Source organism: Triturus cristatus, chromosome 2_1 (genome assembly GCF_964204655.1).
Source record: "Triturus cristatus chromosome 2_1, aTriCri1.1, whole genome shotgun sequence".
Lineage (NCBI taxonomy): Eukaryota > Metazoa > Chordata > Amphibia > Caudata > Salamandridae > Triturus > Triturus cristatus.
The window spans coordinates 286863991-286890707 of record NC_140581.1 but is presented as its reverse complement, the minus strand read 5'-3'; the positions used below and the strand labels follow the sequence as shown (position 1 = coordinate 286890707).

At 47.6% G+C, this 26717-nt stretch overlaps 1 protein-coding gene across 4 annotated transcripts in view; it reads left to right on the top strand.

The window, feature by feature from the left end:
• The window catches only part of LIFR (LIF receptor subunit alpha), a 636999-nt gene that overhangs the window by 305186 nt on the left and 305096 nt on the right, over positions 1–26717 (top strand). For all 4 annotated transcript variants that reach the window (XM_085631117.1, XM_085631122.1, XM_085631121.1 and 1 more), the window contains exon 3: positions 13255–13405. In XM_085631117.1, coding sequence (XP_085487243.1) covers positions 13309–13405 — 97 coding nt within the window. In that variant the 5' untranslated portion in view covers positions 13255–13308. The remainder of the gene's footprint in view (positions 1–13254; positions 13406–26717) is intronic.

The window sequence follows — 26717 nt, the reverse complement described above, 5'->3', positions numbered from 1 at the left end:
GTAAGGGTGCAGCTTTTAGTTGTAGGCGTTTATCAATGCCCAGAAAAGGGTCATAGCAGTATTCTATTTTAGAGAGGATCAGGGCCACTATCAGTTTTTGTAACTCTCGTGGAATGAATAGAAAAAAAATTCTCATGATTTTTAGAAGAAAGAAACCGGAGGATCTAACATGGTTAATCTGTTGCGAAAAAAAGAGTTGATGATCAAACAGTACTCCCAGGTTTTTGGCTTTGTTAACCAGGTCAGACCGTGGCCCCCATTCACAGGCCACCAGAAGTCATTCCAAAGGGGGAAACCGCTTCCAAACTCCATCACTTCCTTTTTCTCTGTGTTTAGCTTAAGGTAATTCTTGTGCATCCACCTAATGATGTGCGACAGACAGTTATTAAACTGACTTGCCAACTATCTGTCTGTCATCTGCATAGGATACCACAGAGAAACCATGCACTCCAATGAGTGTAGCTAAAGGGGTGACATAAATGTTAAATAGAGTGGGGGACAGCTCTGACCTCTGCGGAATACCGCAAGGGGAGAAAGAATGCCTCTGAAGTGAAATTACCCCAGCACAATTTCTGCTCTCTATGAGAGAGGACAAAAGTAAGCAAAGTAAGAGCTGACCCTTTTATTCCTACTGTTTCTAGCCTCTGCGTTAGCACCTGATGGTTAACGGTGTCAAAAGCGGCAGAGAGATCAAGTAGGACATGCACCGCTTACCCTTCCCTATCTAACTGCTTACGGATCTCCTCTGTGGCCATGACCAATGCTTATTCGGTCAAATGATTTGGTCTGAAACCGTGTTGTGAAGGATCAAGGAGATCATTGGATTCCAGATGAATCACCAGGTCTTCATTCATGGCCCGTTCCAAGATTTTGGCAGTGAGTGGCAAATATGAGATGGGTCGGTAGTTTCTTGCCTCAGTGGGATCTAACTAGTGTTTTTTTAGTATAGGGCGAATGCAGGCTTTCTTCCAAGATGTAGGAAAGATCCCTGACGAGAGTACGTGGTTTAAAAGCAGAGCCGTTTATATATAAAGGAAATAAGAGGGGCCGGGACGCATCCTTGCCTCTCCCCTGGAGGGGGGCTAAGTGAAACCGTACATTCACTTTCCAAACTATACCTAACAAAAGTAGAAATATCCATATGTAGACCCCCTAAATAATCTATCAAAGGCTTGGGCATTCCAAGATCTACTAAGATGTTCCACAATTTTGACCTATTGACACGATCAAAGGTGCTGCTCAAGTCCATGAACGATAAATAAATGGATCAATTTTGCCTCTACATATTTCCCAGTCATCAGGTTAAGGTTTAAAAACTGCTTCAGTGTACCCCTACCCACTCTAAACCCATACTGGACTGGACTCAGGATGTTAGCAGCGATTGGTGGCAGCGCGCCGTAAGACTAGGTCACCGGTGTTGCAGGCGGCATTGCGCTACAGTGGGGGTGTTCCTGTTTGTTTGTTTTAAAAACCTTTTTTTTAAAAATTGTATTTGTTTTGCGATCCTAACTTTTAAATTTGTTCCTACTTTCACTTGTACTTTCTCACCGGGCCGGTCCCCGTTCCACCGCAGCTGAGTGCTGTTTGCGTGGAGAGACGAGGCTCCGCCCCCCAACACTAACACTTCCGGTTGGGGGCAGCTCTTATGCTGCAGGTGTGTATGGACGAGCAGCGATTGGTGGCAGCGCGCCATAAGGCTAGGTCATCGGTGTTGCAGGCGGCATTGCGCTACAGTGGGGGTGTTCCTGTTTGTTTGTTTTAAAAACCTTTTTTTTTAAAATTGTATTTGTATTGCGATCCTAACTTTTAAATTTGTTCCTACCTGCACTTGTACTTTCTCGCCGGGCCTGTCCCCGTTCCACCGCAGCTGAGTGCTGTTTGCGTGGAGAGACGAGGCTCCGCCCCCCCAACACTAACACTTCCGGTTGGGGGCAGCTCTTAAGTAGCATGTGTATCCGGCCGTGCAGCGGGCGCACCCCTGAAGCGAGTCTGCGCCCATCCGTGGCCGGATCGCGCCTAGCGCCAGCCATGCTGCCCGTTTTGTTATCAAAACTGATGTAATTCAGTGGTCCAGACACGAGCTACTAGCCCTGAAGGCAAATTCTTGCACCACAACACAAAATTGTCTTCCGGCTCTTGATCGGCCCATAAGCCCGTGCACGGAGTGTTACTGGGCGCCAGATGAGGCTGAAGCCCACGGGGACTCAATAGCTGCAGGAAGAGGGCAGAGTGAGCCTAAGGATAACATTAGGGCGTGCTTAATTAATTGCAGATCCCTGTCTAAACATGCGGAGGATCTTTGGTTACTTCTGGCTGAGATGGAGTATAAGATCATGTTTTTGACTGAAACATGGCTGAAAGATGAGGCTCTTACTGCTGTGGCACTTGCTATTCCGGCGGGTTTCAAAATATGCTGTGCGACTAGGCAAGGAGAAAAAAGAGGAGGTGGAGTGGCGATTATTATGAAAGACTCCTGGGAGATTGCATGCTCATCACTGACAAATATGGGCGTGATTGAAGGCCTTAATTTTTGTATTAAGATGAACCCCACAATCTCCTTTGCAGGTTTGATAGTATACAGACCTCCTGACTGTCTACCTCATATTCACGTAGAACTCTGCAATTACATCGCGCAGAAATCTTTTATTCTCCAACTTTACTGTACTGGGGATTTTAATCTGCACGTAGAGAACCCCTCTTGCACGCAAGCCAGGCAGGTAGTTTCCTTTCTCGAAGGGGCCAATCTACCCCTAGTTGTTACCTTTCCCACTCACAAAGCAGGGCATATCTTGGACCTCGTCTTTTCTAACATACCGTCTCTAAAAACCAAAGCCCCGAGACAGCTGGTGTGGTCTGACCACTTCCTTGTGCCCTTCTCCTTCAATCTGGCCAAATCCCATTTTCCAGATAGCTCTTGCTATTTTGTGAAAAGAAACTGGAAAAAGCTCACAGCCGAGTTTTTAGGCCCTGTGCTGTTGGACAGCCAACCTGCACTTTCTAGGGACCCCAAAGCTGATTCCGTGACCCTTCATAAGTGGATTGCGGAGGCTGTGGAGTCCACTGCTCCAGCCAAAATGATGAAATCTTTTAGAAAATCACCCTCCGCCCCATGGTTCTCGGTGAAGCTGAGGAACATGAAAAGCAGGTGTAGGCAGCTTGAGAGACAGTGGAGAGTGGATTATGAAAGCTTAGCGAAAGCTACATATAAAAAATCATTAAAAGAAATGCATAAATCAATGAAGAAAGCCAGGAGAGATTACATAGCCAAATGCATTGAGGAGGCCGATAAACCTGACAAAGCTATTTTTAAAGTTGTAAATGCCTTTCTTAAACCTCGCGAGTTGTTGATCGGTGTTCAATCCTCAATGGCGTTATGCGAGGAAATATCAGATTTCTTCGATAACAAAATCCGGAAGATTTACAACTCCTTTTCAACCTCACTTGAAACCGTTAATTCTGACTCAGCGTTAAGGAAATACTCCAGGCCCCTTCTCTCAAATTTCACTTTGATCTCACAGAAGGAGGCTCTGGTGGATATCAAGTGCTGCAAGTCTGGATCACCAGAGGACCCTTGCCCTCCGAAATTATGGAAGGAGTTAGCTTACTCCTCCTCTCAGGTGCTGTCTGAAATATGGAACACCTCCCTGACCACAGGCATCTTTCCGTATCTATGGAAGCATGCAACGAAATCTAATGTGGATTCAGGCGAACTCAGTAATTATAGACAGATTTCTTTATTACCAGCACCAGCTAAGATGCTTGATAAAATAGTGCAGAAACAACTGGCCAACTTTATCAAGAACTACAATATGTTGCACGATACGCAATCTGGGTTCCATGCAGGGTTCAGTACAGAAACCGACCTAATAGAGGTGGCGGACTCAGTCAGGCTGGAGCTGGATTCAGGGGCATCTGTCATGCTGGTGCTCCTGGATCTATCTGCAGCATTTGATATGGTTGACCACTCAATCCTGATCCAGCGCTTCCAGGACTTGTGGATTGAGGGCACAGTTTTGCAGTGGTTTAAATCTTTTCTTCATAAGTGCACGCAGAGAGTGGCGCTCCAACCACATCAATCCAATCGTAAGCTGGTGTGGGGTCCCATAGGGTTCGGCCCTGAGCCCACTGCTCTTCAACATTTATTTGGCCCCATTATTGTCACTGATTGCCAGCTGGGGGGTGAAGGCGATTTCCTACGCCGATCATGCCCAGTTGGTATTTCCTTTTAAAGATTTGTCGAGTGCCTCTTTTTGAGAATTTTAAGAGCTGCTTAAAAGATATAGCACAATGGATGAACAACAACAAACTCAAGCTGAATGCTGACAAAACGGAGGTTCTGTTCTTCGGTAACAGCCAACCCCCCGCCGCAGACCTTTGGTGGCCTGAGGAAATGGGCTGCCCTCCCACCCTGCAGACTGTTCAAAAAACCTGGGTGTAAAATGGCAGGGGGTTCTGTTCTTCGGTAACAGCCAACCACCCGCCGCAGACCTTTGGTGGCCTGAGGAAATGGGCTGCCCTCCCACCCTGCAGACTGTTCAAAAAACCTGGGTGTAAAATGGCAGGCGGACCTATCATTCTCGCCCCAAATTCAACAGGCGACAGGTGCATGCTTTGGTAGTTTAAGAAACCTGTGTAAAATTCTACACCTTCTGCCAGAGAACTGTCGGCGGTCCATGCCACAGTAACCTCTCGTCTGGATTACGCGAATGCCCTGTATTTAGGCCTCCCAGCGCACCATATAAAGAAATTGCAGATGGTCCAGAATGCGGCTGCGAGATTGATTAAACACGTCCCATTCAAGCAGCATATCTCTCCGCATCTCAAGGAACTGCATTGGCTGCTGGTCACCAATAGAATCAAATTCAAGGACCTAACCCTAGCCTTTCGGGCATTCCACGGATCCTGCCCCTGCTATTTGAAGCAGAGGCTTGGAGCGTATAAGCAGCCTCGTTCTCTCCGATCAGGTTCCCAGAACCTGCTATGCACCCCACGAGTTAGGAAAGCTCGGCTAGGGGGCAGATCCTTTTCGCTCAGGGCTGCCATGCTCTGGAACGCCTTGCCAAACGCTTTGCGACAAATCACCTCTAAAACCATTTTTAGGAAAGCAGCCAAAACCTGGCTTTTCAATCAGGACTTATCCCTTGGACTCTTTGTTTAACGCAGGCTGCCTTGTACACCACCAGTTGCTACAGCGCCGGGACACCTCTTAGGAGGTAGCTGTTCGCGCTCTACAAATGACAGTATTATTATTATTATTAAGTTGCGCCCAGTCGTCCATTCTTTGTAAGATGATACGACCTACCACTTTAATTACAAAGCTTAGTAAGGTAATAGGCCTGTAGCAGCTAGGATCCTGTCTGTTTGATTTCTTAAAAACAGGTACAACAGGGGCAGCTTTCCATGACCTGGGGATGCCAAATAAGGTCGAGTCATTTAAAACTTTAGTTAGCAAAGTTGCCCAAAATAGAATGTTCACCTTATAAAGCTCTCAACTTGTTGGAGGGGCTGGCCTGAATGAGTAAACTTCCTCGAGCTTGAATGTGAAACCCACTAGAAACATGGTGCTTCCTCTGTGGAAGCCAAAGGGTCCTCAGTTTCTAAAGAATATATCTGTTTGAACTGTGCCACCCATTGTTTAGGTGTTATCTTTGTGCCTAAGGCATCTGACATACCTGGGGATAGCTGCTTTCTTTTAGCAAGCTCCCAGAGTCCCTTGGCATCTCCAAGATTATAGGTACATACCAGACGCTCCCAAAGTTCCCTTTTTATGGCTTGCTTCCTGACCTTAATGCCTTATAGGCTACTCTTCCTTGCACAATATTTTGTGGTATTCTTGGCCGGGCATTGAGGGTTTCCCGAAGTCGCTGGTTAGCCACCCTACAATCTTTATCAAACTAGCCAACTTTACGGGTCCCTCTAGTGCCAGAAAATCTTAAGGTACAGATGAGAGTATCTCTCAGCACAAAAGGGTCAGGGTCGATAGAATTTCGACCTATCTGAGCATCAACATCCCCTCCTATTAGCACGTTAAAACAATTCAGCTTAGAGATAGGCCTTGCCTCAAGGACAGATAACATCTCGAACAATAACTATATTTGGCAAACAAGACCGGTATGTTAAAAGAAAATACATTCTGTGAAACAATAGCACACATCTATTTGATGCGGATATTGGTAATCCCAGCAAAGCATTTTGTAGGTACGTAAAATGACTTTTTTTCAAATGTATGTATGTATTATGTGTGTGTGTGCTATTTCCGTAGCTCAGACATAGCCGAAAGGCTGGAAAGTACTGCAGAGGGTCAAAGGCAAAGATAGTCATTGTGTGATTAGAGGGAAAGCTGGTTTCTAAAAGCAAAAGAGAGCTGTTACTGAATCTTGATGTAGTAGTATTACTTAATGAGAACCGTCAAGCTCGTTTCTAAATTGGGATATTCCTGATGGATAAAGGGAAGTTGATCAATTGCCTGGATGCATCCATCGAGAAGGAACTTTCTGCCTTGTTTTACTTTTTTGCCTATTTACATTTACATTCTGATGGTGTTCTGGCTGCGGGTCTGTCAAGAGCCTCCAGAACTGGGGGACTTGCCTGCCAAAGAGGCAAGAGAGGTGGTCCAGATGGCTTCTTGATTTTGTTGTCCTTGAACTTTAAATCTTTTCACCAACGATGGAAGTTTGTGTCATCTTCATTGCTCTATGACCTATGGCAATGTCAACTTCTGAGTTATCCAGTGGCGGCTCCTCTATTAAGGTGGAGGAGCGTGGCCCCACTGCTCAAAGGAGAAATATAATGATAATAACGTATCGTTACTATCATTTCATTTTTCCTATTGAAGTCAATGGCTCTCTGGGTTGGGCGGGGTTGGCCAGAGCGGGGAGAGGAGTGGTTTTCACTCCCTTAGTGTGCATGACTGCTTGACCTGCCCTCTTGGGCTAGCCAAGCAGTCAAGCGCATGTTGCATATTCCCCACCAGGCTGGCTTTACACTGCCTGGTGAGGAATATGCAAAGCCTCCCAGTCCCCATCTGAGTGCTGAACCGCAGCGCTCAGACCTATCACAACTCTGCATTGCAGCTTAGTGATTGGCTCAGGAGTGCTTCCTGCTGCTAGCGAAGACAGGAAGAAGAGGACGGAGAAATGTGCCGGCCGGGCCAGGTAAGTGTTTTTTAATTTTAATTTACCCCCACCACTCCCGTCTGGTAGCAACCGGTACTGGAGTTATCTGTACTGCCGGCTGGTTGTTTGTAGTCCATAAAACACCATAATAAAGTTGTATTTTAAAATCTATTTTTCCTAGCAAAGCAAAAGAGCTTGCAAATATGAAACCATTGTTTAATAAATGAATTTAGTGTCAACATTTTGATCCTGGAAGATAGCTGTTCTGTGATGTCACATTAAAAGCTCACAGTAAGAAATATTATTTGGTCTAGCAGAATACTTCTCAATGTAGTTGTTAGTAGTCTTGTGAAAATGTGCACGAGCCAGCATCACTTGCAACTTGTAACTTTACTACCTACTAAAGCAAAACATTCCTCTCAAAATAAGCATTTTAAACCCGTCAACTGCCGACGCTACGACCCAGTCTGACCATATTTCTAAATTCTATGTTTTATCGCTCGGAACACAAAGGCCCCCTAGTTACATAAAGTATGGCCATAATACCCAAATAGGAAGGCAGTGCTTAATTTGTGCTGGTGGTTGCGGGTAGGCGCTATCGGCAGGTAATTTTGGACAATGAATTTCATTTGGGGTTACACACAGAGATTTTTAATCTCTGGGCATCACTGTGCTTAAATTGGCTATCTCTATGAGCTGGTCACAGAATGCCTTTGATTTTGTCTGGGAAACACCATGCAAGCATATATATTTTTACATTATCATGAAGTCACTTCAACAATGTAATGATATGTGCCTTGGGGGCTGCGCCTTGGCTTTTGCCTCACCCAGTACCATGCAGAGAATCAGCACTTCCCATTGGATAACTTGAGCCAACGTGGATCAAGCCGTTATGTGCTATTTTTTAGGGGATGGGGTGTGTTGTGTCCCATCTGGCTGCCATATCATGTGACATCTTCTGGCTGGCCATCAGGGGCCTGGTAATGACCGTAATAGATGAACCGAGTGCCCCCTGCTCGGTCACGCAGAGACTGGTGTTTTTTTTTCCTCGAAGTAGCCTACCTTTTTCTCGCTCCTGTCTCTCCTTTCACTCTTTTTCTCTCTCATTCCCATCTGCTTTTTTTCTTCCTCTTCCTTCTCTCTCCCCATCCTCTCTAGCTCCCCATAACTCTGTCTTTCTTTATCTTCTGCTTTCTCCCTCCTCCTCACTGTCTTTCCCTCCTCCTTTCTTTCCCGGTTTGAACAGTGCAGCGTGGGGCCGGTTGCAGTTATTTTCTCCCACTTGCACAGAATTTTGAGCTTTGCCTTTTAGAGGGGTGAAAGGCAGCCATTTATTTTCTGGGTGAAAGGTCCCTATTGGGTATGCCAGGACCATGTTGCCCTCTAAATGCGGACTCTGCGGCAAATTCATTGGAGATGGCTCCTGACCCCACACACTGGTATGTTACAGGCGGTTCTGTAGAAGGCTGCTATTATTGTGGCCATTTGTCCTGACTGCCAGCCACGTATGTTACAGACCTGCCAACTCTCACGATTTCAGGCTCCCTTCACATGGTCACACGATGAGGAGCCGAAATCACACGTTGGCAGGGTAAACAAGCTGAAAAAAACTGCACAAAGTGGCTTTTCCAGCTTATCTTTGGCAGCTGTGAGTAGGTGTGTGATAATGCGTTTTCCTGAAAGGGCCAAAACATCCCCACCGGGCACACCTAGGTGGGGATGTTTGGGCCTTTTCATGAAAACACATTATCACAATATTTTTTCCTACGCTTCTCGATCAGAAGGCGATACCCGCTGACACCCACTAAACGATTTACAGAGACACCAAGCGTTACACGAGGAGTGCGACTGTCGCCCTGTTATTTCTTGAAAATGAAGTAGATGTCTACCAGGCCCTACCTATGTTGATAATTAGTCTGTAACAGGAGAGTCAGTTTTGCCATGCAAATGAGACCTCATCCCTCATTCCCTGCTGCTGTTTTCGTAGTGGCTGATCCTTCCGGGCCATGCTACTCCTGCACTGCACAGATGGCTCGTATAACTGACTGTGAGGTCACTCCGTTTCCAACCTGCTTTAAAAGATTGCGACAGGTTTGTTAGGTCTCGCCTGAGCCAGGACATGCTCGGCTCTGTGAGACATTTAGTAGTGGGCATTTAAAAGTACTACCCCACGCTTTTGCTGGCCTAGTGCTTGCGGTTACGCGCACGTACACGCGTGCAGCCGCCAGCTTTCAGCCCCCGAGGCACCATCTGGAGCGCGATCAGTTTCACTTTTGCCACTGCTGCGCATGCACCCCTCTCGTGCTTGTTTTAAAAACTTTCAGCGCAAGGCGCGCACTTGTTTAGAAGGACATGTTCATGTGAGTCTGGCAGGATGAAGTGAAATTGTGAGGAGGGGAGGGATTAGCACCATTATGCCAGAGTAATGTACATGCTGCGCCATAATTACTACTGATGGGGAAAAAATGTTCGGTTCTTCATGTATTAAAATGTTCAATTGCATGTTATTTCGACACATCCTTTTATCTGGAAATGTACAGAATGTGCGCATCTGCTCACAATTACATGAAAATGGTTTTGACTTTTCCCTGTTCACAAAGTGCCAGAGGCTAAAGCTCATTTTTTCCTCTGAAGTACTTCAGCTATTTTCTTTTATTTTTATGCTTTCTGCACAACAAGCGTCCCTCCCTTGTCATCTGCGTGTTCTGCACATTCTACTCTTCTAAGCTTACATACACAGACACACACAGATGCAAACATGCGCAAGCGTGCACGTGTAGGGTGTTTTTCTCTTCTCTCCAGATATTTTTTTTCACAGGCACATTGGGTTTGATTTACAAAGATATATGCGCTTGTAAATCAACGCCAGGAGTGCAAGATATTCACAAAAGGATACCTTGACAAATCTATTTACTCCTGCGTGGTATTACAACCTTACCACACATAAACTTATAGTGGGTTGAAATACAAGGAAAGTATATGGCGCTCGCAGACTGCCCCCTAGGCAATTTATTTGCTGGGTTAATTACTCTTTTAAGAGAAGGGACGAGAAATCCTGGAAAAACAATGCCTATTGTGTTTTTTTTCTCGCTACGCCTTTTTCACACACAGCCGTTTTCCCACAAGTCACTGATCCAGCTGGTGATGTAAATTTGGAACTGTTTTAAATTGGTGGCGGTGCCGTGTGTTTTGTACTTGAATTGTTTTATAAAGCATGTTAGCTCCCTTTGCGTGCCTGCGAGCTGCAAAATGTGAAGAGGTTAAATATTTGAAATCAAATCTGTCATTCATGACAGAAAGCACAGACTCACGCTGGAAAAAATGTGGGAATAAACTGAGGATTTCTTATTTAGATTTGGACAAGAAAACTTTCTCGAGCGTTGCACGCAACGCACATGTTGTTTTCATCTTCGTAACCTTACGCGGTGAGATGGAAAATTTATTTTTCCCTTAAGCAGACCCTCCAGGATTTCGCCCGAAATGGGCACTTTTGTAAAAATGCCGCGATTTTTACAAAAGTACCCGCGAAATCGGTAATGCGCGCAATCAGACAGCAACTGCTGGTGAATAAGTTTCATGGGGAGACGCTACTTCCCAATTTAAGAGGGTGCCTTTATCATAGCAAACTCGGACAGGAGTGGGATGGCAGCGAGCACCTTAGGGCAAAACCTGGCGCGGGTAGAAATCAAGAGAGAGGAGGACATTTTCCAGGCATCAAGTGAAGTGACGAAATAAGACCAGGATATGAGTTGATGAGGTGGCAACTGGATAAAAGCAAATAGTAGAGGAAAGGTAAACAGGAAGGGACCATCTTTGGGTCAGAATGGGATACAGGCAGGTAATTTATGGGAAGCAAGGTGATGGGTACCATGGAGACAAGGGACCAGAACAGGACACTTAGCGCGCAGGCAGTGAACCCAATGTGGCAGATCAGGTGAAAAGAAGTCACACTCTGGAAACTGTCAGGTGGCAAGGAAGTGGTGGAGAGAGAACAGAGCAGCAGCAAAATCCATCCATACATGTCCTGTGTAATGTCTGTCACCCTAGCAGAATAGTAAAAAAACAAGCATTTGCAATGCAATAGGTCTCGCATTTACACGAGTTCGAGCTACTGGCATTGTAAATGAAAATGCCTTTTATTTATGTTTTGGTTTATAAAACATAAATAAATGGCATTGTCATTTACAATGACAATAGCTTGACCGCTCGTAAATGCGAGTCCTATTACATTGCAAATGTTATAACGTTGTACCCCTCCGCCCCCTTCACCCGTGAAAACATAAACGATCGGAGCCCTAGCCAGACCCTCCGGGATTTCGCGATTTTCCTTAAAGTATTACACGGTTGTATAGTGCCTTAATTATGAGTTTCTCCTCAGCTGCTCCTAAGTGGATTCCACAGGTCATATACTGTGACTGGTTGTATAATTTCAATTTGTTTGTCCCTGTCTCTCCAATCTGGACCCCCAGAGCATACACTAAGGTAGGTTCTAGAATGTCATTTCCTATGGGATGCTACCAGGCCATCTTTGATGGGCTTCTCAGCTAAACTATACTAAAGCAAATGGAGGATTGCATTTCCAAGGGATAACAGCCTTCACCTGTGGGCTGGTTCCTCTGTTCCAAATCCCGAGTTGCCTATTCAAAGTGGAATACTCTGCTAAAACAGTTTCCATTGATTTAAGGCTGAAAATGAATGATTGAGTAAAATAAAATGCTGCAAAAATGCCGCTAACTTTCCATATTTGTGCTGCTAAATTTCCATATTTGTGCCGCTAAATTTGCTAATCCATGCCGCAATATCCTGGGGGGGTCTGTAAGTGCTGGGCCCATGCAGGAGCACTGGGGTGCAGAGCAATTAATATTTAAAATGATGTTACTTAAAAGCGTGTGCTTCAAAGGCGCTGACTGCATCCTGAACTCCAAATCTGCTTTTCTCTAAAAAATACTTGAATTTACATTTTGCACTGAATTATAGCAAATGTAATATTTTAAAGCCTGCTTAGGTTTCTAAAACCCATATCTCAGTTACTTATTTCAGTCTAAGTGCCCTATCTGCACTCGCCTGTAATAAGAACTTGACATCACAACGGTGTTGTAATAATGTGCATGACATTATGTAATGCTGTAGTCTCTGATGTCCCAATGTCTGCTGCCAGAGACAGCAGCTTGATCTGCAGGCCAATAAGTGGAAATACAGTTGCTGTATGTACAATCAAAAATATTGGCTTTTCAGTTCTCTTTCTCGGAACAATTTGTTCCCTGAAAATTCGGATTTTAGCGTAAACAAGACATCTAGAACAGTATGTTCGTTCATTTATTCTACTGCTGGAGTTCATTACACTAAAGGGTGAATCAATATGCATTGCTGCAAGACATTCTGGACGACTACAGTCGGATTTGAAAGTGTCTTACATAACAAGCATTGGCATAGCCAATAGGTCTTGCCTTTGGGGCCTTATAAGTGTTTAGTTATGCAGCACAATATCCTTGGTGCAACAACAACTGTTGCATGGCTAAACACTTATAAGGTCCCAAAGGCGAGACCTATTGGTTATGCCAATGCTTGTTTCAGGAGAAGCTGAGCTGTTTAAGGAATCTTGGCAAAGTACTGCATCAGATATCTGTTCTGCTGAATAAAACAATTGTGGTATAACTTTGGGGCCTGACTTGTCTTGTTTTACAATGAACGCAACAGTTTGTTCACAGCGGCCTTTTGTGGACGGGGTGGTAGAAGGGCAGAAAGTGGTATAACCGTGTTTTGTTTCTTGTTTATTTCACATTGAATGAAACAATCTGCTATTCCGTGGCAATTTGTGGAGGCTGGCGGCGGATGGAGGCAGTGGTATAACGCAGGGGTCTAACTTGCCCTTTGCAATGAATGCAGCAGTCTGTTGGCGGTGGCCATTTGTGTAATTTGGCGGTGGAAGAGAAGAGGCCTTAGGGTTGTCTCCAACAATGCATCCGATTTATCAACTTCATAACTGTGGCCGTGTGCATTGGAGAGGTGTTTAATGCTCAGTAAAGTCATGCATAATTTGATGTGTCAATGCCATACACATTTCTTACACTGTTGCTTGTCCTTTGAGAAAAATGTTTTATGATATTAAAAACAAACATTTGTTTTCCTTTCACTGCAGGGCGAATTCTGTCCAAGGACAATGAAGCGCTTTTTCTACTTACCAACATAAAAAATGCATGGTGTAAGAATGGGCGGTAATCCGCGCCCTTGGCTTCTACCTGCTACTGTCGTCTTATGTTTACTGAGCCATGTTGTTTGCCAAGGGAAAGGTGAGTTAATATAGTGCCTGTCTGTTACTGTTTCCTTTTTAATTTTTAAACATTACTTCCTTCTGCATACATAAATAGGTTAGTTCAGCGTGGAAGAGCATTCTATCCCGTTTTTATTAAGTGTTTGAAAAGGTGCACTCTAAAATGTTACTGTGCATCTAAAGTAGTTATCTGAGACATATTTTAATTCAGAAAGCATGATATCCCTTTACATATTTATTTCACAGCTTAAAAAATAAAACTGATGTATACTGACACATTTGATCGTAATCAATTTATATAAATCTCTAAGCCCTACTAATCTAATCAATTGATAAGATGTACTTCACAGCACATACAGACTGAATCTGTGGATTGTTAACAATTGTGGTTCTCATAACTAGCTCCACTCAATTAACTTTTTTTATTCACCTGGAAAGAATGAATAGCAAAGTTTGTCCTGCCAAGAAAAAACACCTTTGACTATAAATAGCTCGCTGTAGTGTCTCACCCCACAAAGCCGTTTGCACAGAAAAGTCAATTTACATGTGCAAATGTCTCAATTTACGAGTACAAATTCGCTTTTGTGATTCACACAACATGGAATTTGCACTTGTAAAGGGATTTATGCAGTGCTTAATTTGAGCCGATGGTTTCCAGTGCTCAGCACCGGCACTTAATCATCAACACCAGGGCTTTTCAAGAGAACCAGTTAAAGATGCATTAAAGGGCTGATTTACAAGCCCCTTGAGCTGCTGGTGTGTCACTTTTAATATGGGAAATTGTGACCTCCCGGCCGTACAAGCGGCTTGTAAATAACCCCCTAAGTGATTTGCCCAGAATCACAGGATGTTGAGTCAACACCAATACCCGAACCTGGTTCCCCTAGTCCGAAGTCGGTAGATCTGGCCGTTACGCCACATTCTCTCCCAACTTTCATGGTTAGTAGTTGGTTCTTTAGGCGGCTGTAACAGGAGAAAGGGGCTGGTGCAAGCTGCCTCGTGATGAGAGCCCAGGCACTTATGTTTTTTTTTTTTTACAAATTAACTGCTGGATTTATGTATGCCGTGCCTTACAACAGTATGGTGTGATATTGTACATAGGTAAATCCTCCTCCAAGATGTAGAGTTTCGGTTCCTGGGCGGGATATACTGGGATGTTGAGGTAACACCAGTATATATTCTTCCACCTCTCATCATTCCCCTATAGTTCTAAAAACAATTCTTTTTTTGTGTACCTCTAGCTGATGCTTTTCCGTTTTTATTAGCCTTACAATTCTTATCACACCTTTGCCTGATGGCTACGTTGAACCTGCAACAATTCTTTGAAACAAATGTATTGATTTCAAACCTGCATAGGAACCTTTGTTGCGATGTTGTCACATTAAACATTTTTTCTTGTACAAATGTGCCATTACAATGCCCTCACCGAAAATGTATGATCATGTGCTGTTTTATCATATCGATGATGAGCATTTGAGCATTGAGGGTTCCTATTCTATTCCAATCCAGCAAACACTAGGGCGCCAGCCGAGTGGTGCTATTCCAGGGTCAGACGAAAGAGTTTCTGGTCTCTGGCTCTGTGTTGTGGGTCCAGCATCCAGCATCCTACTTCCCTGTGCACCGCAAGGCCGAAAGGGAAGAGCTTTTACATCAAATCAGATCAAAGTGACTTTTGGAATACTGTTACTCTGCTATTGCTCCTGTTATAGATGAGGATACTGTACGCTGTGTTGGATTTTATATGGTGTCTAGAAGTTATTAAACTTCCATTTCATGAATTGAGTTCAACTCGGTGCTAACAATGTAAAACCCCAGAGCAGACCAGTTTCAAGGGGAGGAGTTTGAAGGGACAACTTCCTGAATTGGAGTGGGTGGTGGGAAGCAGGAGTAGGGATCTAGATAGAGAATGTGAAAAAAGAGGAGAAAACAAATGAGAGGAGACATGAAAATAGAAGAACTTGATTTATCTCTTGTAAAACCCGTACATTATGTCCGAGAAATTCGATTAGGGCACTTATATATCGGCACATTTTGCCATAGACACATAGATTCAAATCGATAAAGGCAAAACCCCGGAGCAAACGAGTTACACTGAAGTAAGAAGGAGAGAGGAAGTGAAAAGAGACATGACTGAGATCATTTAAATCACAGGAAGCAAAAAGATAATGACCGAGTGTGAAATAAACATGGAACCAGGGCACAAGATACCAGTAACCACAAAGCAAATGAGTGGGAACATAGGGCAAAACAAAGAATAAAGATAAAGAAACTGAACATGGGGAAGAAGTAAAAAAGGTCATTTTACTCAAAACCCTGATGTGAGTGAAAATCAAGATAACTCGTACTGAGTTACCAATTATTGGTCCCAAGAGAAATTGCAAACCTTACGAGACCACTCTAAAGTAAAGTAAGGAATGTCATGCGGGCTCGTCTATGGATACCTGGATGTCCAAGTACAATTGTGTCCTGGTTTCTTGCCTAATGTGTTTGAGACAGATTTGCCTGTGGTAGAAAGCCAAGTCAGGAGCCTTGTGACCATCCTTTGTTTTCTCCTTGCACTTTATATTGCTCGGTTGGCAGAAACAGTCCAGTTTGGCCCATGTGGGTCCTTAATAAGGAGACCATACATGCCATACAAGCAGTCTCTCTTAGTCTCTGGCTCTCTGAGGAGGCCTTGTTTTCATTCATTACGTGTTAGAGACTGTGCAGAATAGTTCGTATGTCCTTGCCAGACAGTACTTCTCATTCCACCCCTATAAATATTTTTCACGTTCCCGAATTATGTTTGCAATGATATAACAATTGCTAAGGCATGCAATTGCTTTACGTTTATTTATACGAAAAGAGCATTGTGAATTACTAAAATTGCAGTTTTTCTGTAATTGGTTGACATTTATGGACACATATGTTTGTTTGAGTACTCATGCTGCGCTAATTTAGCAACACAGGGTAATGGGTTGCTTGGAGATCAGTGTATTAGATATTGTCCACAGGTTTAGAGGAAGGATGAGCCAAAGGCAGCAGGAGGTGTCCCTGTCCGGAGGTGGACATCCTTACTCACTACATATCAAGTAAGCTGCAAGGATGGGTGCCTCCAGTATCTATTTGGTTATTTCTGATATTATGATAAATGGTGGTGGCCTTGAGGCCTGTGGATGTGCTTATAACAGACTATATTGACGGCGGTCTGTGTGTTGCATTTGTACTACAGAGAACTGCATCTTCCACAAGTGGCATCCTTGAAATTATTGGGATGTTATAAGCCCTTGAAGTGCCATTAGCAAAACTGAAGCGGTCTTTGACAGAACCAAATACAGGGAGTGTTTCCCAAAAGGATATCTTCCAACTAGATTCCTTTCCAGTGAAATTTTGTTGGTAGCAATTGTCCTTAGTCAAAGGTATTTGGAATGCATTACTTGTCACTTTTTATGCCGTGAAGTATATGGCTCCTCAACCTATTCTAGAAAAATGTAATGAATTATTTGCGTATTGTCACACAATAGGAATGTTTAATAGGTGATTAGGTTGTAATCCATGCTGCAACAATAATGTTGAGTCCTGGATGTCTGTAATCTGGTTTGTACGCCCTTTAATTGCAACATTTCTTAATCATATTTCCTTATTGCCATAGTGTTAAAATATTAATTGCTGCTCTAGCAGACATGTTAATGCCTACTAACTTACAAGTGTGGTAGTGGGTGACCACTCTTGTATCGGTATAGCCTCCCGGGTAAGTTGTGCTCTATGCAAATACACATAACATAGGGAATAGTTTAGCTCTTGAACTCCGATTTTGAAACCATGTCAGATCCATATTTGTTCATGTGGGCCACTCCCCCTGCTGCCAGCTCCACGAGACCGGGACACCACTCCCAGTCCCGACAGGCACCAGATCGAGAAGGCTGATCTGAGGCCCACTGGGTTGGGACTTCCGTCTACTGCCCATTTTGTTTACTTTGTTTGTTGCCTGGTTACTCAGGTTGTGATAATTTGTTGGGGCATTTTTAGCTGTGGGCTATTTGGAGTCTGTAGCCTAGTTGGTTACCTCGTCTGTTTCCGCCCTTTCTTTTGCCCCATCACTGCTCCCACTCCCCACCTTTCCATCTCCCTGACAGCCACTCCCACCTCCCAGGGCTACTTATGGAGGCTGCTGTGCTGCCGCACTAAAGGCTTGCCCGTCTGCACCAGGACTACGCCCAGCGCCAGGACCCCTGGTCCTCCCACCATCCGCTGGTAAACCTCCAAGGAGCTCCTGGACCCTGAATGCCACCACATCTGCTGCACATCCTCACCCCAATCAACCAAAGGACCCTTCACCTGCCAACACTGGCGCTTCTCCTGCGACATGGACCACCCACCTGCACCGGACCCCACACCGCTACCTCCCAGATGACCACGAAAACCCAGGAAGCACTTCAGTGCATCCTGCCTAACGCCCACTCCCTCTGCAAACATTCCACAGAAATCTGTGAAACCATCACCACTCTCTACCCTGACATGGTCTTCACCACTGAAGCATGACTTAACCCCTCCTCGAACCCCGACACTGCCACCCCTGACTGCTACAAGATGATACACCGGAACCGCACCAGCAAACATGGCGGGGGTATCGCCATAATTTACAAGGAAACCATCCAATGCACTGTCATAGACGACCGAATCCTCTCATGTAGCACCTCAACTTCTGACTACAAATCGACACTAAGACCACGGTAAGAGATACCCTCGTTTACAGACCCCAGGACCCTGACCACCCTTCTGCAATGCCATCCTCAATCTTATCACCCCTCTTGCTATTGAGACTCGCCACTACATCCTGCTCGGCGATCTCAATTTCCACGTCAACCCCCCCAATGACTCCAACTCTTCCTCCCTCCTGGAGAACCACAACAACATTGTCCTCGCCCAATTAGTCACTGAACCCAGGCACAAAGCTAGACACTTTCAACACCATCTTTACCTCCAGTGACAAAATTAAAATGCACCCATGTCTCGGAGCTCTCCTGGACTGACCATGCCAACATTCACTTTACCATCTCTGACGCCCAGCGTTCTTCCACCAAGCACCACAGCTCCACCCACTGCCTCTGTGGCTAGGTAACAGAGACGCAATGGACTCAGGCCGTCAGCACCACACAACCTGAAACTTCAGCCTATCTCAACCACGCCGTTCAGAAATTCTCCTCCTGGATCAACAAATGCGCTGACAGTCACCTCGCTGAAACATGCAATAACCTAAAAAAAAAAAAACTAGCTGGCTGGTACACCCCAGAGCTCGGAACCACCAAATACAACTGCAACCGACTCGAACAGATATGGCTCATCACCTAGGACCCTTGCAACTGAGCTGCCCATAAAGTAGCCTTCAGCGACTACCAGTTATGAATCCAGGATGCCAAGACAGTAGCCATTACTGACCGCATCACACCACTGCCAACCACACAAAAGAACTTCTCAACATTTTTTTTTTTTTTTTTTTGAAACCTTTATTACAGAATGCAAAAGATATACAAGGATGGGCCTACAACCTTCAGGCCGGCCGCTAGCAAACAGTGGGAGCATAGACACAATTATTAAACACAAGCGACAAGTGATAAGGGTCCCAGAAGTCGAAGGAAGCGTTGGCGGCCACACCGTCCGGAGCCCCCAACTGGCGGTTCCATTTTTTTATAAGAAACTACAAACAAATCCACAAGGCAGCAAAAGTCAAAGCAGCATTATGAGCTCCCCTGGGGAGGACCCTACTGATCCACAGGAATCGGGGGGGGGGGGGGGGGGACGGGCCAGGACAGAAACAAAGTGAAAACGATACCCAGAACCAAGGTAACAAACAGACTAGGGAGACTGGGCCACTGCCAAATCAGGCGTCAGCGGCGGGGTGCAAATCCCGCCACGATAGGAGTTCCAGGGGCCCCACACTTTCACCCATTTCCCAGGCTTACCTCTCGCCACATACACTACCTTCTCCCGAAACATACACCAATCCATGTTGTCCTTCCACACCGAGACCGTTGGTGACCTCTGGGAGCCCCACAATTGGGCTATGTCACGCTTGGCCACCATATATCCCAGAGTCACCCACCACGTCTGCGGCGCCGTGTAATCAGTCGGCTCCCACACATTTAGCAGACATCTCCTAGCCTCGGGAAACAGCGTCACATGCGTGACCGCTTGCAACACCGCATGCACACCACGCCAGAATCGCGCCACCTCCGGGCATTCCCACAAAGTATGGAAGAAGGTCCCTAGCGAACCAAACCCACGCTTACACAGCCCATCCACGGCATATCCCATACGCATCAGACCCGGCCCCGTAACGTAGACCCTGTGGAGTATTTTGAGCTGGACGAAACGAAGGCGGGTTGGTATGGCCACCTCTTTCGGGGAGGCCACCGCAGACACCCAGTCCTCGTCATCCAGCTCCAATCCATCGGCAACCCATGCCTCACGAAGGCCAATCAGCAGTCCCGAGCGATCGTTGATGAGCTTTTTATAAATCAATGAGATAGTGCCATCCGGTACATGCCCATCTAGCACTCTATCTTCCAGAGGGGAGCACTCCGGGATGAACGCCACATCCGGGAATACAGAACACAGCGCGTGACGAACCTGTACATACCGGAAGTACTCCCTGTCTTGCAACTGGAATTCCGCCTGCAGCACATCGAACGTTTTGAATCCCCCCCTCGTCCAGAGATCGCCCACCCTACTGATGCCTATCATGTCCCACTTCTCAAAGCCTTTCGAGGTCCACAAGCAGCCCAATCGCTCAGATGCATACAGTGGCGTCGCCCGGGTCAACCGATCCTTCCACCCCATCGCCAAGTTTGCCGCGTGCCACACCCGTACCGCGACCCGCGTAGGACCCGTCAGGCGTGCGTCGAGCGATCTAGAGTAGAGCGCACGATTATAGTCGCCACCCGGCAGTAACAATTTATCCATTTCAAAAGCCGGGTTAAGGGCGGGCCCATAAAGGCCATGGTTTATCGCAGCCAGCTGGGAGGCCCAGTAATACCGTTTGATGTCTGGGAGGGCGACCCCCCCGTCATACCACGGGAGCGTCAGCTTCGCGAGGGCGATACGCGGCCTCCCATCCCAAAACAGGTGGCGCTGCAGACCCTCCACCTCCCGAAAGTAGCGTGCCGGGACGATGTCCATCGTGTTTTGTAGAGCGTATAAGAAACGTGGCAACGACATCATCTTAAACAGTGCCGCACGGCCGAGCGGCGAGAGCGGCAAGCGCCTCCAACGCGCCACATCCTCCTTCAGGCGCTGGAGGGGGGGGGAGTAAGTTCTGTTTATATCGGGCCGCAGCGTCCAGGGTAATAAAGATACCCAGGTACTTAAATCCCTGCGGAGCAACCTGGATAGGACAACCCCGCGGAAGGATAGGAGCCTCCCCCGAGAGGACATACACACAGGATTTAGCCCAGTTGATGACTAAGCCGGAGTTGCGGCCAAATGAACGCAACACATCCACCAACACAATCAATGATTCACGCGGGGAAGCAAGGTACAAAAGAATATCGTCCGCGTAAAGGGAGACGCGATCCTCATACTCGGGGGTCCATCGGAGACCACGAATCGAAGGGTGCCACCGCAGCCACTCCGCCAGGGGCTCCAAGGCAAGCGCAAAGAGGAGCGGCGACAGCGGGCAGCCCTGCCGCGTGCCCCTGCCCAGTTCAAAAGGAGCCGATACTCTACCATTCACCGCCACCTGCGCCAGCGGTCCGGAGTACAACAATTTCACCCAGCCAATGAATCCCGGGCCAAACCCAAACTTAGCCAGCGTCGGCCAAATATATGGCCACTCAAGCGTGTCGAACGCCATAGTGGCGTCCAAGGACGCCAAAATGGCTGGCTCTCGTATGAATGGGACCCTCGCGAGCACCCCATGCAGACGCCGCAGGTTGAGCGCGGTGTTGCGATGAGGGATAAAGCCGGACTGGTCCTGATGGATCAGATCGCACACCACGCCAACCAGCCGATTCGCCAGCACCTTGGCGAGAATTTTCGGCTCCACATTCAACAGCGAGATAGGCCTGTAAGACGTGACCCGATCCCGCGGCCTCCCCTCCTTATGAATAACCACAATAGTGGCAAGACGCTGGTCCAGCGGGAGGGAACCCGCCAACCGGGCCGCGAGGAACATATCACGGAGATGCGGAGCCAGCGTATCCGGTCGTAATTTGTACAATTCGATGGGAAGGCCATTAGGACCCATGGACTTGCCAGAGGCGACCGAACGTATGGCGAGGGCAATCTCATCAGATGTCGGAGCCGCGTCCAACAACAGTTTATCCTCCTCCGAAAGGGAAGGCAGCGCAATGTCTTTAAGCAGGTCATGGGAATCCTCTTCCGAGCGGGAAGATACCGGGGAATACACCCCACGGAAATACTCAGCGAAACAGTCAACAATTTCCTCCGGCTCAGTGACACACACACCATCCAGTCTCTCAATCGACGGGAGCACTCGACTCGCTCTCTCCTTTTTATCCAGCCACGCAATCAGTTTACCAGCCTTATCACCCACATCATACAGCCGCCCCTGTTGCTCTCTACTCAGGCCCCTGGCCGCCTCCGTGACTAGGGCCTTGTAGTCCGCCTGTTTGAGTCTGAGAGCATGCAGTTTGTCGTCCATGACCCCACACTCCAGATCACCCTCCAACTCAGTTATCTCAGATTCGATACGGGTCACCTCCTCCCGCTCGCGCCTCCGGGAATGGGAAATGAGGGATAGGGCCTCCCCCCGGAGTACCGTCTTGAACGCCTCCCACAAAGAAACAGCAGACGACACAGACCCCACATTGTCTTCAAAATATGGCTCAAGAGATTTAACCAAATCTGCGCGAATTGTGGGGTCACGCAGGTACCAGGGGTTGATCGGGACCACCCTCCCCTCCCTCCTCGGGACAATGTCGAAGTGCAACAGGAGCGGGGAGTGATCTGAAATACCCCGAGCCAGATGTCGCACCTCCCCAACCCTCCCCGCCTGTGCTGCTGGCATCAGAACATAGTCAAGCCTCGAAAGACTGCCATGAGCCCCAGAATGAAAGGTGTATTGTATCTGCGTAGGGTGTTTCAGCCGCCAACAATCCACCAGCCCCAGGGTATCCAAGAGGCCAGATAACCAAGCCTGGGCGCGGGGGAGATCCCTGGGCGGGTGACGATCCTCAGTTCCAGAAAGTACAGCGTTAAAATCCCCCCCAACCACTAGAATCCCCTCCGGCAGGCCAAGAAGAAGGCGCCCCAAGTCAGCGAAAGTAGTCGTCTGCAACCCTGGCGGGACATAAAGAGAAACCAAAACAATCACTTTACCCTCCAGTCTACCCACCAGAGCCGTATATCGTCCCCTATCATCATGGAGCACCTCATCAACCTCCAACGGGAGCGAGGTTTTAACCATAATGCCCACACCCCTCGAACCAGATGTGAAGCCCGAGTGAGCTACAAGGCGATAGCCCCGTCTGTTCATGGCACGAAAGGAATTTCCAATGAGGTGTGTTTCCTGCAGAAATACTATATCGGGTGAAATCCGTTTTAAGAACTGCAGGACCACCCTCCGTTTTATCCTGTCCCCCAGTCCATTAACATTCCAGGACAAAAGGCTCAGTCCCCTACCCCCCATCATGGCCAAAACCGATCAGTCTCCCCCCAGAGAGCACTTTAAAGATAGCACAACAATACTCCTGCCTTGTGGTATAAATAAACAATATCCAACCCCAACCCAACATCCCCAACAAAACTCCCCCCTCCCTTTACCCCTGCATGAGCCCAAACAGCCCCCCCAACTTGCAGTGTGCCTGTCGCCCCTGTATAAACTAAACTACAAAGACCCCCTAGAGGAGGAAAGAGAACCCCCTCGAGACACAGCGCAACCTCCAATGGAGGGGAAACAAGACACAACAGTCAAGAGACCCTAAGCTTGGCCGAAAAGTGGCATCATCAAGAATGAGCCCCAGTGTCAATACCTCATACCCGGTCCGGTGGGCACTCTCCTCCCGCTGCCCCCAGCCCATCCCGATCATGTCCCCCAGACAAAGTGTCCAACCAGTCCCCGGCCGTCTCAGGACGGTCAAAAAAGTGAGTGCGACCATCAGCCTCCACACGCAGCCTGGCCTGGCCGGGAAAAGCATTGCGTATTTTAAGTTCATGTCTCGAAGCCGCCGCTTGGCGCCCATGAAACTCAGTCTCTGCTTCTGGACCGCCTGGGTGAAATCAGGATAAAAGTTCACCTCCATGTTCTCCAGCTTAAGCGGCCCTTGCAATCTGGAAGCTTGCAAAATCGCATCCCTGTCCCGAAAGTTGAAGATACGGGCAATAAGAGGCCGCGGTGGAGCTCCGACCTTCGGTCTACCGCCAGGAACCCTATGGGCCCTCTCCACCGCAAAGAATTTACTCAGTCCTCGAGGCTGGAGATGGGTAGAAATCAGGTCCTCCACAAAGAGATCCGCCGCCGAATCCTCCCGTCCCTCAGGCACTCCGATAATACAGACGTTATTCCTCCGGGCCCTGCTCTCGGAGTCCTCCAGGCGCCGATCCGTGAGCGCACTTGCCTGCCGGAGCCGGCGCACCTCCGTCTGGAGGGCCGCTACCTCAGTCGTGAGGCCCGACGCGGTATGGGCCAAAGAGTCAACCCGGTCATTTGTCTTAGATAGATCTTCTCTCACAAGGTTGACATCGATGAGGACCGCATCGAGTTTGTGCGCCAAGGTGTCGAATTGTTGGCCCACTGAGGTCTTCATCTCGGCAATGGCGCCCATGACGTCCTGCAAAGTCAGATCCGTAGGCAAATCCGGGGCATCCGGGGGGCACTCGGAAGACTTATGCGATCCGCCGGGAGACCCCTTCGGGAGGGTGTAGCGATCCATAATGTTGACTTGAAGTGTGGTGCCACGCCGGGTCGATTTGGCCTTCAGCCGATCTCCATCCTGCTTCGTGGCCATCGTCGTGTAGCTCGCACCTTCACTAGTCACGCAGTGGAGAGCAAGCAATCAAGGCCGGGGGCCACCTCAGGAAGGCGCAGCGGGTCCCCACAGACAGGCAGGCAGGGTCCCCCAGCGAGGCCACCACCACACAAAGAAGCGCCGTAATCCCACTCGCGATGACGGCAAGGGGACTCAAAAGCGAAAGTGAAAGTGTGGGGTACGCGACTCGCCGGGCTCGTCCTGCCGTTGTTATTCACTTCTCCACTGGATCACCCCCAAACTCGAGTCCGGGGTCAGGAGAGAAGCAGGCCGCAAACTTCAGTCGATGCTCATCCCGGCACCCGGGGTCCGATTCAAAAACGGAAAACGGGTACCACCTCGGCTCAGGTTCACCGACACAGTCCCCTCAACCGATTCAGGATGAAGACAGGATAAACGTAGAAGTTGCGGAGGTCCTCGGGAGCCTCGCACCTACGCGGCCATCTTGGTTGCGCGCTAGGCTCCTCCCCCCTTATCAACATTTTCAAGGAATTCTCCAACCCAGGCAGTCCTAGAGAACACAATCCACCCCTCCCAATAACTCTGCAACACCCTCTCTGACTACTTCCACAGCAAGATTGCCACCATCAGCAACACCTTTGACCCCGAAACACTACCCTCAACCTCGACAACTTATATCAACCAGGGAACATTAGCCAAACGATAACCATCTGGTCCTGGTCTCCGCTCACCACCATCATGTCATCCATCCACTCTGGAGCCCCCACTGACTCCTGCCACCACCGTCTCTTCAACCTCAGAGCTAGCCCAATCAGCACGGAGCTCACCAGCATCCTCAACACCTCCATCTCTACAGCAACCTTCCCAGATGGTTAGAAGCACGCATAGGTTAGACCACTCCTAAAGAAGCCCTCCGCCCAAAGACATCAACCAACTCTCTGAATACCTGGAACTCAAATCACCTACTTGACGCCGCACAATCAGGATTTCATGCTGACCACAGCACCATGCTGATTGACACCACAGACAACATCAGAACCCTCCTCGACCATGGAAAAATGGTGGCTGTAATACTCCTCGGCCTCTCTGCTGCGTTCAACACCATATCACACCACACCCTCATCAACAGACTCCACAACATCTGCATTCAGCAAAACGCCCAGAAGTAGATCACCTCTTTCCTCTCAGGGCGCACACAGAGCATCCGTCTGCCTCCTTTCACCTCCAAACCCAAGGACATCATTTGCGGCATACCCCAATCCCACCCGTTCAACATCTACATGACCCCCTTGCAGACGTCATCAGATGACGTGTATTGAAAATAATCTCCTGTGCCGACGACACTCAATTTATCCAATTCACTCTGAGGCCCCCTCCATTGCCAAAACCAACTTCTGCAATGCTATGACTGACGTAGCCAAATGGATGAGGAACAGCTGCCTCAAACTAAATTTTGAAAAAACAGAAATTCTGATCTCTGGGAAGAACACCTCTGCATGGGATCACAGCTAGTGCCCAATGGAACCTGGAAAAACACCCACATCGACAGACCATGCACCCAACCTCTTCATCATCCTCGATAGACAACTGACCATGAAACAAGTCAATGCAGTCTCCTCCTCTTGTTTCCACATCCTCCGCATGCTCCGCAGAATCTTCAGATGAATCCCAATCAACACCAGAAAGACAGTCACGCAGGCTCTTGTCACCATCTGCCTTGACTATGGCAATGCTCTCTATGCCACAATTTCCACCCGCTCCTCAAACTACTCCAAACCATACAAAACACCACAGACAGACTTATCCTGAACCTCACAACATTAAGCATTTTCATCAGCTCAATTTTTCCTTTGCCTGTGTAAGTTCCTCCTTTTAATTTTTGCTGCAGTTTGTGGGGCTCCTGAACTTGAAGGACCCCTCAAAATACAAATTGGTGCTTATCAGAAGCACCCTTCTGCTGTGTCCCGACATAGGGATTTCCTCCATTGGGCCCTCCTCGTGGGTCTCTTTTCGCTCTAGGCTTGAGTAGTTAGTCTCGATTGCTGCGCTCCTCACAGGCCTTCATCCTTTTATTGTTTTTTGAGTTGTAGTAGGTTCACTCCTGCGAGCTGTCGACTGCTGTGTGTTCTGAACACGATCATAAAAATGCTTCATTTTTTCAGTTCTTGATAACAATCGTTGGAACCTGTGCATTGTTAATGACTGGCGAACCCTTGGGTTGCATCCGTCTTTAGGGTTGCCCACCAGAGCAGACCCTGAAATGTGTACCTAACCATCTGCGCATAGGTAGTGCATTCCTTGATGGGTCTACGGAATGGCCTTCCTTTAAATTATCCTGAAGGCAAACTCTTGAAAGACCTGAATGGTTGGGAGTTTTAAAATCTGTGGTATGTAGAGACAATA